Source organism: Papio anubis, chromosome 6 (genome assembly GCF_008728515.1).
Source record: "Papio anubis isolate 15944 chromosome 6, Panubis1.0, whole genome shotgun sequence".
NCBI classification, from domain to species: Eukaryota; Metazoa; Chordata; class Mammalia; order Primates; family Cercopithecidae; genus Papio; species Papio anubis.
This window is the reverse complement of record NC_044981.1, coordinates 157,046,752-157,064,615: the sequence shown is the minus strand read 5'-3', so window position 1 is coordinate 157,064,615 and position 17,864 is coordinate 157,046,752. Positions and strand designations below refer to the sequence as shown.

At 37.1% G+C, this 17,864-nt stretch overlaps 1 protein-coding gene across 1 annotated transcript in view; it reads right to left on the bottom strand.

Moving 5' to 3' along the window:
- The window catches only part of SLC22A3 (solute carrier family 22 member 3), a 108,547-nt gene that overhangs the window by 45,863 nt on the left and 44,820 nt on the right, over window positions 1–17,864 (bottom strand). Inside the window, exons 2-5 of the mRNA XM_031667560.1 lie at window positions 11,973–12,076; window positions 3,025–3,179; window positions 1,323–1,491; window positions 52–169 (exon numbers count right to left, since the gene is read on the bottom strand). Coding sequence (XP_031523420.1) covers window positions 52–169; window positions 1,323–1,491; window positions 3,025–3,179; window positions 11,973–12,076 — 546 coding nt within the window. The remainder of the gene's footprint in view (window positions 1–51; window positions 170–1,322; window positions 1,492–3,024; window positions 3,180–11,972; window positions 12,077–17,864) is intronic.

Below are 17,864 nucleotides of genomic sequence, written 5' to 3'. Positions count from 1 at the left end.
ATCAATTTACCTACTTTAGCAATATTTGTTACTCATACTAAACGAAATTACCTGTGAGTAATTTGATGAGAGGTATTTCCCATTGCACTTAGCAATGCGTCTCAGGATCTGTAATGCTTTATCTCCTTTCTTCCGAGTAATCAGCCAACGGGGAGACTCAGGGACAACCCTGGCAAAGAAGGAGGCTTTTGTGAGTTATGTCTAGGAATTTCAAAATCTAAAATCTATTGCCTTGAGTTTTTCTATCAAAATGGATCTTGCAAATAGATATAAATTTGGGAGTCAATAAGAGTTGATAATAGGTCCCTGAAACACAGATTATTCTTGCAAGATTATAATGGATGGGAAAAAAATGCTAGCTTGATAATTGAATCATTGCTTATCAAAATAATCAATATGACATTGCTCTTACAAAACCAGGCTATCTTACAATATATTGATTCCATATATGAAAAGAATTGGGATTTAGTGAATATTAAGAAAAGCTTAGGAATCTGATTTATATAAACTGACTTGCCCATATATTAAAATTAAATTAGAAGAATCATTAAAACATGTTCATTCCAATAAAAATCAAGTGCTGGCTGGGTGCAGTGCTTCACGCCTGTAATCCCAGTACTTTGGGAGGCTGAGGCAGGTGGATCATTTGAGGTCAGGAGTTTGAGACCAGCTTGGCCAACATGTTAAGACTCTGTCTCTATTAAAAATAGAAAAATTAGCTGGGTGTGGTGGTGCACGCCTGTAATCCCAGCTACTTGGGAGGCTAAGGCAGGAGAAGCACTTGAAGCTGAGAGGCAGAGGCTGCAGTGAGCCGAGATTGTGCCACTGCACTCCAGCCTGGGCGACAGAGCGAGACTCCATCTCAAAACGACAACAACAAAAATCAAATGCTTATCTGTTGCTTTTTGATAATGTAATTTTTTGATGCTCTTAACATTTCCTTATTCCTCAGAGAATTTCTGAGTAACATTAATTTGCTTTATAGAACACACAAAGAAGCAAATAGACTTCATTGCATTTAATTTGCATGTTGAAATACTGGCAGATATGGTTTGTTGCCTTATAGTTTTCATGAAGCTATTTATTACAAAACAAAACATAATGCACTACCATACTTAGAATTTTGTGTTCTGGTATTTTGTTTTGTTTTGTTTTTTGATAATTATTAGTAAAACCATCAACAAATACTCTCTATAAATCCTAAAATTCTCTAAAAATTCTCAAAGCAGCAAATTTCCTTTATTGCTTTCATTTTCATGTTGGTTTGGAGTCTAATTTCTGTGGAATCAGTATAAATATGATGATAACCAAAACCACATTACCAGTAATAAAGGAGGAAGAGAAAGCTGGGCAGCGTGATGGCTAACTGGATTCCTTGCCAATTGGGGATGAAGTAGGCAATTCCAGGGAGAATTATGATTCCAAGGGTAAAAAACATTTGAATCACGATTCCCACAATCCTCCTTTGTTTCGAACCTACTATTTCTGTCACTAAAGGAAAACAAACACAAGAGGTCACAGAAGCACAAAGTCAACTCCAAAATAAACAAACAAATACAGAGACGTTACACCTGTTACATCCATCAGCATTGCTAGAACACGCTAGCACTCAGATACCGAGGCTTCTACACTTGCAGAAAGGATGGAGGTGTCCTTCTTGATACTAAATGCTTTTCTCCCACTCTTGCCTCTGCCACTTATCACAGGCACTTGCCATGTTCCTCTTATGCACCCAGCCCTGCAATCTTCTGGGTACAATAGGGAAATATGAAGAATACATGTGTCGGTTTTAGGAAAGCTTCAGTGATGATTATTTTAAAAGGTAATTGTATTTATCAAAACTTAAATATGTTAAGATGGCTACATTGTATCACTGTATCTCTAGAGATATGCACCTTCTAGTCTCCTTAGAAGATTCATTATAAATATTAGACTCTACAAAGACTTTTTGTTATCACAAGACAACTTCTATTAAATGATAATTCTTTCCACAGTGTTGTACTTTTCGTTGACAATATTGCCTAAAAATCACATGGGAAATTTTATTGCTGAAATCTTTTCCTTTCCTGCCCCTTCCCACTAATTGGTTTCTTTTATTCTGATTATCCTGGGATAAGCTACTTTATTGTTGCCCTCAGATCACAACTTTGCAGATTCATCTAGACTGAGTCTCCTTAAAAATGCCTTGCATTCCAACGTTACTCTTTCTGTTCCAGACAGTGACAACCAATCCCTCTAATAATCTTCTCTCTTTCTCCCACTCACAGAAAGATCTTCAAAGGTCTCCAAAATGTGCGCTGCTTGGAGATTGCATAGCAGTGACAGAAGAGAGTGGGTGTGCAAAGATCTGCAGCAATAATCTGAGAATTCACATTTTCCTGGTCAGAAATACACCACTACTCTACGTGGCTGGTCCCGAGCTAGAAATGGAACCAAAAGGAGTAGCCAGGGCTTTCCCAAGGGATATGAGAGAAAAGTAAAGTGAACTTTTTCCTTCTTCCATCCCCAGAAGGTCAAACTTTCTGGCTGTAGGAGATATCCAAGGGTCACAAATGAACTACTCATTTTTAGAACATAGTTCTCCCATAGTAAAAAGTTCCCCACTTGTACAGAAAGAGGAGAGTTGGGAACACAGGAAAATAATCTCAAACTGTACCACAGAACACAGTGCAGACAAAATGCTTTAAAAACGCCTCAAGAAGCTACTGAGATTTTATAAAAATTAATCTCTTATAAAGCAAAGCTAGAAACCATATTATAACAGTATAGAAGTACTTAAAAGTAGTTTGCCCCAGTGTTTTATAATATTCTATGTTTGGCTCCCAAAGTAAGATGGTATTTTAGTTTCTAAAGCACTCAGAATCCTACCTCTGAGCTCTCCTATCTGCAGAAATAATTACTGTAGCTGCAGTGAAACCTCCTTTGTTAAAGGACACATGAGGAAGAGGAAGGTTGATTAACTAGCACTTGTTGGCCATCTGGCCCTAGTTTCCAAATAGAGAAGATGGTGTAAGAATGTCTTACCAATCACGTAGCAAGTCATCCATGTCCCCTTTCCAAACACACCTTGCAGGAAGCGGAAGATCACAAACACAGGGAAGTTTGGTGCAAAGGCCACCACAACCCCAGTGACGCCAACACCAAGGCAAGAGAGCAAGTAAATGACGATCCTGCCATACCTTTTTGAGAAAGACAGGAAAAGAGCTCGCCTTAAACATTTTCTTCAACACAATGGGAAAATATAACATAAAATATGACATCATATTATATTATTATATTATTTTAAAAATATTTTGCAGAGACAGGGTCTCACTATGTTGCCCAGGCTGGAATCACAAAATTTAAAGCACAGAATGCATCCTTTGTGATTGCAGTTTCTGAAAAGATGACCCTCCTTAAAACTATTGTTTCACGTAGAGTCTCCCCAGTGGTAAGGATTTGACACTTTCTAACATTTCTTATGTGTCAAGTCATAAGGACAGAGAGGCAGAAAGAAGGAGCAATGGTGTGTTATGGCCAGAAGGCCTTGCCTTGAATCTCACCTCAACCATCTACCAGTCATAAGACCTTGGACTAATTCCTAAGGTCTTCAAAACAAAGGTTTTGCTTGCTTGTTTTTGTTTTTTCCACTTTTTCCTAGAGGTAGGTTGTAGAGAGGATCAAATAAGATGCGAATGTGAAAGCGTTTTATAAACTACAAAGTTCACAGCCAATGTCAGTGGTTCCTAAATTCTGTATTTTATTTTCACCATTGGCATAAGTGTTATTAAATAGTTTAGGAAAAGGAACAAGGTATCATGCACAGCATTCTGAGAGTCTGGTGTTAATTGGTTCAGCATAGAGGTGTCAAATTATTGTCTGGTAAATGTTTGCTAACAATGTCCATTAAGAGATTTGATTCTATGACATCTATGACAAATTCATAAAAATTTCCATAAAATAGGTACATATAGCATCTTGCTTGAGTCAGCAGAGTAGAGATGAAAGTAGCTTTAGTTTATCTAGATTTTTTTAGTGGACTCTGTGTCCCCTGCCCCTACACATGCACAGCATTCTCATTAGCATTCCCCATGGGAGTAGTACACCTGCTGCAATTGACGAACCTACCGGGACACATAATCACCCAATGTCCACAGTTTACCTTTGAGTTCACTCTTGATGTTGCATATTCTATGTGTTTTGACATGTGTATAATGACACGTATCCACCATTAAACTATCTAACAGGATAGTTTCTCTGCTCTAAATATCCTCTGTGCTCTGCCTATTCATCCCTCCCTATCCCCACTCCCTAGCAACCACTGATCTTTCTTTTTTTTTTTACTCTCTCCATAGTTTTGCTTTTTCCAAAATGTCATATAGTTAAAATCTTATAGTATGTAGCCTTTCCAGATCAGCTTCTTCATTTAGTAATATGTACTTACGTTTCCTCTATGTATTTTCATGACTTGATAGTTCATTTCTTTTCAGTATGGAATAATATTCCATAGTCTGGATGTATCACAGTTTGTCCATTCGCCTACGGAAGGGCATCTTGGTTGCTTCCAAGTTTGGGCAATCATGAAGAAAGCTGCTATAAACATGTATGTGTAGGTTTTGTGTGAACATGAGTTTTCAACTTTTTTGGGTTGGAATTGGAATACCAAGGAGGAGAACTGCTGGATCATATAGTAAAAGTTTGTTTAATTTTGTAAGAATTACAAACATGTGTAAGAATTTTGTCATCTAAAGTCACTGTTTCATTTTGCATTCTCACCAGCAATGAATGAGAATTCCTGTTGTTCCACATCCTAGTCAGCATTTGGTGTTGGCAGTGATCTGGATTTTGGCCATTCTCATAGGTATGTAGTGGTATCTCATTGCTGTTTTAATGGGCATTTCCCAGATGATATATGACATAGAGCATCATTTCATATGCTTATTATCATCATCTGTATACTCTCTTTGGTGAGGTATCTGTTAAGGTCTTTGGCCCATTTTTTAGTTGGGTGGTTTGTTTACTTATTGTTGTGTTTTAAGAGTTCTCTATATATTGTGGCTAACAGTTCTTTATAAAATATTTGTCTTTTATTAATATTTTCTCCCAGTCTGTGGCTTGTCATTTCATTTGTTCTCTTGATAACGTCTTTCACAGCACAGAAAATTTTAATTTTAATGAAGCCCAGCTTATCAATTCTTTTTTCATGGATTATGCTTTTGGTGTTGTATCTAAAAGGTCATCTAGATTTTTTTCCTATCCTGTCCTCTAGGAGTTTTATAGTTTTGTATTTTACATTTAGGTCTGTGATCCATTTTTTTTAAAGGGTGTAAGGTCTGTGTCTAGATTCTCTCTCTCTGTCTGTTTTTTTTTTTTTGGCGTGTGGTTGTCCAGTTGTTCCAGTACCATTTGTTTTCTGCTTTGTCAAAGGTCAGTTGACTATATTTATTATCTATGTGGGTCTATTTCTAGGCCTTCTATTTTATTCCATTGAACTATTGGTAGAGGTCTATTCTTTCACAAATACGACACTGTCGTGATTACTGTTGCTTTACAGTAAGTCTTGACGTCAGGCAGTGTCAAGTCCTCTGGCTTTGTTCTTCTCCTTCAATATTGTGTTGGCTATTCTGGGTCTTTTGTTTCTACATATAAACTTTAGAATTAGTTTGTCAATATCCACAAAATAACTCTGTAGGATTTTGATTAGTATTGTATTGAATATATACATCAAGTTGGGAAGAACGGACATCCTGACAATATTGAGTCTTCCTATCCATTAATGTTGAATATCTCTCCATTTATTTAGATCATCTCTGATTTCTTTCATTAGAGTTTTGCACTTTTCCTCACATAAATCTTGTACATATGTTGCTGAGATTTATATCTAAGTGTTGTGTATTCTTGTGGGTGCTAATGTAAATGGCATTGTGTGTTTAAATTCAAATCCTACGTGTTCATTGTTGGTACATAGGAAAGCAGTTGACTTTTGTGTATTAGCCTTGTACCCTGCAACTTTACCATACTCACTTATTAGTTTCAGGAGGTTTTTGTTGTTGTTGTTGTTGTTAATTCTTTTGATTTTCTACATAGACAATCATGCCATCTGTGAACAAAGACAGTTTTTATTTCTTCCTTCCCAATCAGTATATCTGTTATTTTCTTTACTTGTCTTATTTATTGTATTAGTGAGGGCTTCCAGCATGGCATCGAAAAGAAGTTATTAGAGATGACGTATTTGCCGTGTTTCTGATCTTAGTGAGAAAGCTTCTATACAGTTTATCATCATTAAGTACGATGTTAACTGTAGGTTTTTTCATAGACATTCCTTAACAAGTTGAGGAAGTTCCCCTATATTTCTAGTTTACTGACAGCTTTTGTCATATATAGATGTTGGATTTTGACAAACACTTTTCTGCATCTAAAGATATGATCATGTCATTTTTTATTCCTTAGTTTGTTGATGTGATGGATTACATTAATTGACTTTAGAATGCTGAACCAGCTTTATGTACTTGGGATACTACACACTTGGTATGCTACGGTATCTGGTTGTGGTGTATAACTTTTTTATACACTATTGGATTCTACTTGCAAAGTTTTGTTGAGGATTTTTGCACTTACGTTCATGAGATATATTAGTCTGTAGTTTTCTTTTGTTGTAATGTCTTTGTCCAGTTTAGGTATTAATGTAATGCTGGTCTCAGAATAAGTTAGAAAACAATCCTCCTACTTCTATCTTTGTAAAGAGTTTTTAGGGAATTGGTAGAGTTTCTTCCTTAAACGTTTGGCAAATTCACCTGTGAACCTATCTGGGCCAGGTGCTTCCTGTTTTGAAAAGTAATTAACAACTGATTCAATTTATTTAATAGATATAGCCCTATTCAGAGTGTCTATATAATCTTGGGTGAGTTTTGGTAGATTGTAATCTTTCAAGGAATTGGTCCATTTCATGTAGGTTATCAAATTTGTGAACACAGAGTGTTCATAGTATTTCTTTATTATCCTGTTAATGTCCATGGGATTGGTCAAAATGTCCCCTCTTTTATTTCTAATATTAGTAATTTATGTCTTCCACCTCTCTCTCTCTCTCTTCTTTCTTTTTTCTTAGTCTGACTGGAGGCTTATTGATTTTTTTTATCTTTTCAAATAACCAGCTTTGGGTTTTATTTTCTCCATCGATTTCCTGTTTTTAATTTTATTGATTTCTGCTCTAATTTGTTTTTTTTTTTCTTCTACTTGCCTTGGGTTTAATTTGCTCTACTTCTCCAGTTTCCTAAGGTGAAAGCTTAGATTATTGATTTTAGATATTTCCTCTTTTCTCATATATGTAGTCAATGCTATAAATTTCCCTTTAAACAGTTTTTGTTGCATTCCAAAAGTCTTGAGTGTTTTCATTTTCATTTTGTTTAATATACTTTTTAATTACTCTTGAGATTTCTTCTTTGACCTATGTGTTACTAGAAATGTGTTGTTTCATCCCCAAGTATCTGGGAATTTTCCGTCTATCCTTTTGTTATGAATTTCTAGTTTAACTCCACTATGGTCTGAGAGCAGACATTGTATAATTTTTATTTCTTCAAATTTGCTAATATATGTTTTATGGCCCAGAATGTGATTTATCTTGAATATTGCATGTGAATATTTCATGAGAACTTGAAAAACTGTTAATTCTCCTGTTGTTAGATAAGATTGTCTAAAGATGAAAATTATATTCTGTTGATTGATGATGCTGTTGAGTTCAATTATATCTTTATAGGCTTTCTACCTGTTGAATCTGACCATTTCTGACAAAGGGATGTAGAAGTCTCCAGTGAAATAGTGGATTAATCTATTTCTCATTCCAGTTTTATTACAGTTTTTGCGTCTTATAATTTTATGCTCTGCTACTAGGCACATAGATATTAAGGATTATTGGCTTCTTGGAGAATTGACCCCTTTATCATTATATAATGCCCCTTTTTATCCCTGATAACTTTCCTTCCTCTGAAGTCTGCCCTGCTGATAATAATATAGCCACTTCTGCTTTAGTTTGATTACTGCTATCACGGTATAGTTTTCTCCATCCGTTTACTATTAATGTATATGTGTCTTTATATTTAAAGTGTATTTCTTGTAGCCAACGTATATAGTTGGGTCTTGTTTGTTGATCCACGGTGAAAATCTCTGTCTTTTAGTTGGTGCATTTGGACCATCTTACATTTAAAGTGAGTATTGACATGGTTACATTAATGTCCACCATATTCGTTATCATTTTCTATTTGTTTCCCTTATTTTTTATTCTTATGTTTGTATTCCACACTTTTTTCTGGCTTTTGTAGTTTAATTGAACAGCAGTTTATAGGATTCCACATTTTCTTCATTTTTAGCATATCAGTCATGTTTTTTTTTAAAAAAATCGTTTTTTAGTCGTTGCTACTAAATAAGAAACATATTTTTCTTATTCTTAATTGACCTAACAGATAACAGTGTGTTCACTTATTCCTCTCCAACGCCTTTCCTTTATGTAGATCTGGATTTCTAACCTAGATCATTTTCATTCTCTCTAAATAATTTCTTTTAATATTTATTACAAGGCATCAAATTCCCTCAATTTTTGTCTAACAAAGTCTTTATTTCTCCTTCACTTTTAAATGATAACTTTGCAGAGTATAGAATTCTAGATTGGAAATTTTTCTCAACACTTTAAGTATTCCACTTTCTTCTTGCTTACATGGTTTCTGAAAAGAAGTAGGATATAATTTTTATCATTGCTCTTTTTTTATAGTAAGAGATTACCCCACTCTTCTTTCAGAATTTTTCCTTTATCTTTAGTTTGACTATGATATAACTAAGTATACTTTTTTATGTTTATCTTGCTTGATTTTCTTTGAGTTTCCTGGATCTGTGGTGTCTGACATTAATTTTGAAAAATTCTCAGTCATTATTGTTTAAAATATTTTTTCTATTTTTCTCTCTCTCTTCTCCTTTTGGTATTCCTATTACACAAATGTTATATCTTTTGTAATTGTCCCACAGTTATTGAACATTCTGTTCTGCTTTTTCAGGTTGTTGTTATTTTGTGTGTGTGTGTGTGTGTTTTCAGTTTTGGAGGTTTCTATTGGGATATCCTCAAGGCCAGAGATTCTTTCCTCAGCTATGCCCAATCTCCTAATAAGCCCAGTAACAACATTTTTCATTTCTGTTACAGTGTTTTTGATCTCTAGCATTTCATTTGGTTTCTTTTTTTAGAATTTCCATCTCTCTTCTTACATAGCCCATCTGTTCTTGCATGCTACTTTATGCATCAGACTTCTTGGCATAGTTGTTTTACATTCCTAGCCTGATCATTCCAACATCCCTGCCATATCTGAATTTAGTTCTGATGCTTGCTCTGTCTCTTCAACTGGGTGTGTGTGTGTGTGTGTGTGTGTGTGTGTGTGTGTGTGTGTGTTTTGGCTTTTAGTATGCCTTGTAATTTTTTCTTGATAGGTGGACATGGTGTACTGGGTAAATGAAACTGCTGTAAATAGACCTTTAGTAATGTGGTGAGGTGTTGGGGGAGGGAAGGCATTCTGTGGTTCTATGAGTAGCTCTCAGTCTTTTAGTGAACCTATGCCTCTAACCAGTGAACTTCACAAGTGCTTCTCTATCCCTCTCCTCTTAACTAGGGGAGAAAGGCTATAGGGGGCTGGAGCTGAGTGTTTCCCTTCTTCCAAATTAAAAGTTAGAGGAGGCTAGAATTTGGTGTTTCTCTTTCTCCCCTGGAAGGCTAGAAGGGGCTGGAGTTGGTATTTCCCTTCCCCCAGATCAGTGAGGCTCTCAGAAAACCCCAGAAGATTAGGCTCTGGTTAAACATCTTCTCCTGAGGGCAGATGTTGTTAAGAACAATGTTCTGGCATATTTCAAAATTGTTCCTTTTCCCCTATGGCTGCCAGAGCATGAGGAATTTTCCTTAATATTCACCTTTATAACCTTGTAGAGCTTCAGGTGGCAAAACAAACAAACAAACAAAAAATCACAAAAGCTTGGGCCCTCCTTTGAGTGAGTCCCTCTAGAGTTTTTAATCCTCCAGGTCATCCACACTGATCCTCTTGGAATTCATCAATTACAGCTCATGTTTATCTACCCTGGCTCTCTCAAGGAGGTTTCTGTGCCTGTGTTACGATTCTCTGTATTCTCCTGTCTTTCTATTTAGTGGGGCCGGGGGTGGGGGGACAGGGTGGTGCTGAAGGCAGCAGTTTGCCCTGTGCTTTCACTTCTCTTATGGATCTAAGAAGAATTATTGATTTTTCAGTTTGTTCAGCATTTTACTTGTTGTCAAGGCTGAGTGGCAAATTCTAAGCTCCTTATATGCTGAACCGGAATCCAGAAGCCCCAATCTAGATTTATAAATTCACTTTCCACCCTTTCTATATTGTACTCTCATTGACAAATGGCCTATTAAGTTATCTCTTGTTCTTCCTTCACATGTATAAATAATGGATATGGTGGAAGAGAAGAAGCCAAATGCAGGAGGCAGAGTTATTCACGACTCCTCCTTCTCCCAGGTCTGGCCCCTCCCCTCCAATGCAGCATGTCCTGTATGAGGACAGATGCTCAATCACTTATGAAAATACAGGTAGGGGAAATTCCCCACTTTAGTAAAGTTAATTTAGTTTGGAGATATGTTTGCTGACTGAGTAAGATTAAAAAAAACACAGATGAAGCGAAACCTACTATCTAAATTAGAAAGAGTAAAAGCAAAACAAAATAAATAAATATTTAAACGGCACAGTTCCAAATTGTAGCCAGCAAAAAAAGAGTGGCATGCAGGGGAAATTAGGAAAGATGAAACTTGAAAGGGCTAGAAGTAGGACAGGAGAAAAGGACATCAATAAAAAGAAGAAAGAGGGAAAGGGCATCACACACGAAAGGATCCAGCAGAAACTCACATGCAAAGAACAGCTGTGGAGAGGGCGAGAGAGAAACATGAAAGAGAAATAAAAAGTGACAGAAAATGAAACTCAAGGCTCTACCCATTTTGAAGCACTGCTCTGATTAAACTCAGATCTTCAATTGGCTACAGGATGTGGGACCTTTTGTTGCTCTATTAGCTAATTAATTGCTGTTTGCAGTTCTCTAAAAGGTACACTTAGTATCACCCACTGAATGGTACAGTCACAAGAACCCACCATGGGCTGGGCTGGATTAACCAGTATAATATTAGGCCAGATATGGCCATGAGTCAGAGATAGATTAACCAGAACAATATTAGGCCAGATACGGCTATGAGTCAGCGATTCCCAGTCTATACTCCTATTACTCCTGCTAAGGGGGATAGAGAGGAATATTAAATTACCGCAAGTATTTTCATAGTTAGAATTGGGATAAAAATAGAGTTAAACATGAATACAATAACTAGCATCAATAATGTTAAGGAAGAAGAAAATTTAAATAGAAAGCATGACTGTCTTGAATATATACACTCACCATGCCTGCCACTGGGCAGTTGCATTTATGAATACAACATAATAGAAAAAAAACTCCTTTAATGGATTTTGGAAAAATGTTTTTTTCACAGAGTTTCACATTTATAGAAAAAATATAAGGATATCTTTAAAAAAATTAGGTGAAACAAATTTGGAATAGGCCGATCTTATGACTAAATTAATAAAACCACAACCAGTAAGTTGTTACTGAAGCATATCGAATTGATTGATTCTAGAGTATCCAGCACAACAGTGCATCAACCCAATTATGATGTTCCTGCTTTGGAGGTCTGTATTTTCATTCCGATGCTCTCAGACCTACTGGGAACAGCCTCAGACCCTTATGCAGTTCAAGGAATAAGGAAATGAAATTTGAGAAGAAAAGATTTAGTCAAACCAAACAAGTGTGAATGTCATGAATGATGAAATCAAGAATTGTTTGCGAATTTAGCAAAAAGACTGTTTTAATAGTTAACAGAAAACATTTTTCTCCCCATATTAATGCATGGTGTTATAGTGACATAAAATGGCGGTTACATCGGTGTCTACCTGTCCGCTGCATAGCCTAAGGTGAATGCTCCAGTCAGGAAGCCAAGGTTCAGGATGGCTTGGGTAAGGTCCAGCATCCATGCATTGACACAGACAAGGTCAAACTGAGAAAACAAAGAAAACACACATGGAGACATGCCAGAATGCTGATCTTCAAAACACCTTATCTTTTGTGCAGATCAGTGATCTGTCAACGTTTTTGCTCATATACTCCTTAAATAAATTTTGAAAATGTATCACATGCATATGTTTACAGTAACATATAAATATTCTTTGTCAGTTTAAATAACTGTAAAGGATGTAATTTTCAGTATACTATAGATACTGATATTTAAAAATAATGTTGTTATAACGTCATTCTTTTTCTTTTTTTCTTTTTTTTTTTTTTGAGATGGAGTCTTACTCTGTCACCAGGCTGGAGTGTAGTGGAGTGATCTCTGCTTACTGCAACCTCTGCTTCTCGGGTTCAAGAGATTCTCCTGCCTCAGCCTCCTGAGTAGCTGGGACTACCGGCATGTGCCACCACGCCCATCTAATTTTTGTAGTTTTGGTAGAGATGGAGTTTTACCATGTTGGCCAGAATGGTCTCAATATCTTGACCTCATAATCTGCCCACCTCAACCTCCTAAAGTGCTGGGATTATAGGAGTGAGCCACCGTGCCTGGCCAACATCATTCTTTTTTAGTGTATTGAATAGAACAGGGGTTCCCAACCACTGAGTCACAGAGCAGTACCAGTTTGTGGCCTGTTAGGAACCGGGCCGCACAGAAGGAGGTGAGCAGCAGTGGGCCGTGAGCATTACCGCCTGAGCTCTGCCTCCTGTCAGCTCAGCAGCAGCCTTAGATTCTCAAAGGAGCATGAACCCTATTGTGAGCTGCTCATGGAATCTGGGTTGCGCACTTCTTATGAGAATCTAATGCCTGACGATCTGAAGTAGAATTGTTTCATCCTGAAACCATCTCCCCCAACACCCCTACTCCCTCCATCCATGGAATAATTCTTCCACAACACTGGTCCCTGGTGCCAAAAAGGAAGGGACGGCTGCAATAGAGTATGAATATTATAGCAATCGGACACCTGATAGCAGGTGTCCGATTGCTATAAACAGACTGTTCTTTAACAGTCTGAAATTTGACATCAATTTTTTTCTCTTTGAACTCTTATTTTCGTTTCCACAGACTTTTATTCTAATGTAATATATTTTGTGTAGAAAATGTTTTATAGGTTTTGTCACCATACTTCTATGTACAATAAGTTACATATATAAATTGACATTTAATTTTTAAAATTTTCCTGTGGCAATAAGGCTCTAAATATTGGATTTTTTTTCTGATTGGGTTTAATTACAACTACTTTTAGACCATAATTGATAAAAAATATAAGATGTAATAAATTTTAAGAAATAATTATTATGCAGAAGTAAAATTTTGTCAGAAATGTACATCTCCATGGCCAGAAAAATGTTAAGGGAGTCTACGTTTTTCTAGTTAGGTCATGAAATTAGTGGATATATTATTTATTACTAGAATGAGTTAGGGCTCAAAATTAATTCTATTTCTGGTTTTCATTTTTATAAATTTATGGGCCAAGAAGACTTTTCCGTATAAATAAATCAGTGGGAATGGAGGGAGTTTTGTTACAGAAATATTACTCAATTCTTTAACCTCCTTCTCAGCTATATGCCAAGATTCACAGTGATCTATCACCAAATTATTTTTATTTTTTTATTAGCCAGCATGTCATGTAAGTTCTCCCACAGTTCTGTTCTAAGGAAAAAAAAATGGAAACCATCAGACTTACAAAAAGTTGTTTGATTAAGTCATTAGTCATTTATATTTACTTATAATTAGTCTTACATTAAGAAAGGTACTTTTCTAATACTGGAACAATATGTCAAATTGTCCCATTGTTTGATGCCCTGCAGATTTTAAAACTTCAAGTCAATGCCTCAGAGTGAGATGAGAGAGAGGCATGATTAACTTTGCAAAGTGGGAAAAGTACAATTTTGGATAGGAACCCGCGTCCTTAAGAGGGACATGTTCTTAGACAAATTTGTTATGGGAAAGAGGACAAATGTAAGTTGAGGATCTGAAAACTGGCTCCCTTAAAATTATCCAGGCCCACAATTCCTGGGATCATCTTTTCAAATCTCCAAGTGGTATGCTTACCCCAGTTTCATGCTGCAGTCTAACCACAGCATTAGACCCTAGCATGAAGAGAAAATTAATGTGGTTGGAATATGAATTGTGAGGAGTCTCATAAATACATACTCATAAGGAAAGTATCATATTTACTTATAAAGTCCAACTTCTTGCCTTGATTTTACAGCTAATGACCTGTCACCTAACATAGCTGGAAGAAATTTGGAGGCAGTAGTAGTCGGCCTCTCACAGAGTTGCTGAGATGATCGGTCGAGATGTAAGAAGTAAAGAGATTTACAGATATGTGTAATAGTTGTAATCATCATCATTTTAAAGGATTTTTATTACCAATTTTGGTTTTTCAAGGTACAAAAATTTTATTTTAAGTAAACAAGGTGATGATTATCTATCTGAAATAATTTCTCATTGGAATTAAGCAGACAAAGAATGTACCTAAAATAAAAGTACATAAAATTTCAGAAAGCAAACAGCGAAATCAAACTACCAGCAGAAATGCAATATTTACTTTGGAAAAGTATCAACCAGTGTCAAATATAAAAACCCAAACAGTAGAATTTACTTCATCCATCTGTACTTCAAACAGCTGAGTTAGCTAGCTTAGGGAAACAGGGGTGCCTTTTGTAGATGACATACAAGGCCTATCAAGAGCTTGCCTTTTAATACATGTATTCAGCTGCTTTTGAACTATGTGAATTAAAATGCCCCCCAAATATTCTTTAAACCCATAAAATATTCTTTAATATAATACTGATTATCTTCTTGACTGTCCCATAAAATAGTCAAATAGTATTTGTCTCATATTCGATATGTAAATAAGAACTAATTTAAAATAAATACTTCAATGATTAAAGTGCAGCGATAACACAACATTTTCTAAAGCTCATGATGGGCATCTGGGCCAGATACTGCCTGCCCTTCTGTGCTGTCTTCTGTACCTCAGGGGACTACATCTCTCACATTCCTTTACTGGCAGAGTTCTGTGTAGGCTGCACCAGTAGGGAGCTAGCGCGAGATCAGAAGGTAGGAGGGAGGTAGTGGACATTCTGCTTCTGGTTGTGGCAGCAGCTCCAGCTCCAATACTGACAGTGGTGGCTGTGGGAGTCAGCCAGGGCCCCACGTGCCTGGCCACATGGGGGCAAAGAGATATTGTCCCACAGGTGCCAGCTTTGTAATGGCCACCCAGCAGGGCAGGGACTGACCACCAAGACACTGCAGGAACTGTCCTTCCCGACCTCTGTCCTCTCCTTCTTCTTCAGCTCTTCCAAAACAGCTCAAATCATAACCCTTTTATTAAATTCCTCTCTGGTTAAAATACCTAGCCTAGTTTCTGTTGTTTTGGTTTATTTTTTTGTTGTTTTCTTGTTTTTTTGAGATGGAGTCTTGCTCTGTTGCCCAGGCTAGAGTGCAGTGGCGTGATCTCGGCTCACTGCAAGCTCCGCCTCCCAAGTTCATGCCATTCTCCTGCCTCAGCCTCCCGAGTAGCTGGTACTACAGGCGCCCACCACCATGCCCAGCTAATTTTTTTGTATTTTTTAATAGAGACGGGGTTTCACTGTGTTAGCCAGGATGGTCTCAATCTCCTGACCTCGTGATCTGCCCGCCTCGGCCTCCCAAAGTGGCCTGGTTTCTGTTTTTGTGACTGGGATCTTGCCATTTTTCAAAAGTAGAAAATAAAACAACAAACAAAGTAAGTGTTGCTAAAGAAATGCACACACATCCACACACGCTTGTGTTTCCTGTACAGGGAATTACAGGCCCAAGGATTGAAGGGCTTGGTGTTGACTCTTGCTCATAGAGTCAGGGAACAGACCTCTGCCTCTAGGGTCTGACGCTTCCTAATCAGCTCTCAGCGTGCTGCCTGCCTGCTGATGCAACAGCCCTGGGCCTGTGATGTGTCTTTCGTGTTTAAAGAGAGGTTAGCGGGCACCAAAGCCATGAGCTTCACAGGCTAAGTCCTTCTTTCTGATATAAAGTACTAAAAGCTTGTTGTAGTTCCTAGGGAGACCTAAAACCCACCTCTTGTCAGTGGGAGATCATTGTGAATCACCAACAATTTACTTAAGTCTGAATCAAAGGTGCACATTTATGTCCTTCTCCTAAGGCAATCTATGTGGAACAACTGAGGCATCTCCTATTTTTTTTCAAAGTATACACATGCAAAAACATTAAGTAATTTTAAATGTTCATAAATCCATGTGTACCCATTCTGTTACTTATTAATCTTCAAAGTCACTTATACACAAAGAAAATAATGCCTTTTGGCATGAGCAGAAAGTCAGTCTGATAAAAGACTCAAACAACTGTTCTCATAATGTAAGGATTACATTGCTTCGTTTTGCAGAAAGCCTGAGTAACTGTAGCCAAATGAGAAACTTTTGAAGGGTTTCCAAGTGAGGGTTTTTCTTAGCTTTTTTCGTTGTTAAAATCCAAATAGACATTATGTTAATTTGAGTTGTAATGATGAAATACTGGGACAAGTAATTGTTAGATATATGCTAAAGTTGTAATTTCTAAATTATCCTTAAAACAAGAGCAACAAAACATCTCCCATTTACAAAGGTCAAAAGTAAGAAGTAAGGGAGAAAATAATGCAAGTATTCAAAAGGCTTAGAAACTCAGGAGAGGGGCCTCATTTGCTCCTTGGACCATAGGGAATGGATCCAGGTGGCCATCAGTTGGATTTTTCCACTGGGGTCTAGGTTAGCCCTCTTTGACAAATTCTCACTTAAGAGATTCTAAGGTTAGACAATAGCACAGTATTTTACTTTAGTTATGAGCCATGAGCAATAGCACTCATTTGCGATGTGCATTGTTCTAGGAAGAGGAAGTCTCTGAAGTCAAATTACAATATCTATGTGCTTCTGTTTTAATTTTCTAGGGATGAGTTTTCAATGGAACCTTTCCTAATCAGCTCTTAGCTTGAAATCAGGAGTCATTAACGTCTTCATTCACGTTAAAAATAATAATAATAATAATCATCATCATCATCATCATCGTCACTGACACTGACAGGTGTGGTGTGCTCCTGGCTACATTTTGCATCGGCCAAAACAATGACATGTAGACCTCCATGGGCAACTTCCATTTTTAACCAACCACATAGTATCATAACAGAGCCTAATAATGGCTAAAAATTATAGTAATCATAAATAATAATTTAGTTTGGGTTTCCATGAGGAAAAAGGATGTCGTTATTAATTCAAGTCACCATGAAAAAATTTTAACATGATCTGATGGCATTATTTGGGCACCTTCATTTAATATCAAAAAGTTAACCCTTCTTATACTGCAGGTATAAAAAGTAATCATCAGGTATGTTGGAGATCACCCCAATCTGGTTTGCCTGGCATTATGCCGACAAGGCTGGGAGGAACACCAGTGATGTGCACACCTTGTTTCTGCCTGTGGGAGGAACTTGTTATATAGTTTGGGAGCCAAGGTCAATTTATGTGAAGCAAATGTAGAGCGGCTGAGATCTAAACAGAATGGAATCCACTAAATGTAAGAGAACCTCAGACAAAGAAATGGCCCGTGGTGGCAAGAGCAGCTGGAGACTTGAAGAAGGTGGGACCAGAGCAGGTCCCACAATGAGCTGGATTTAGACAGAAATCAAAGGGAAAAGAAGGGCACTGAAGACAGGATGAGGAGCAGACCTAGGCACAGAGACAGAAACGTGGGTGCCAACAAGGTTGTGCCTGGCACGTGGCTGGGAAGTACAGCGTTTTAGGCT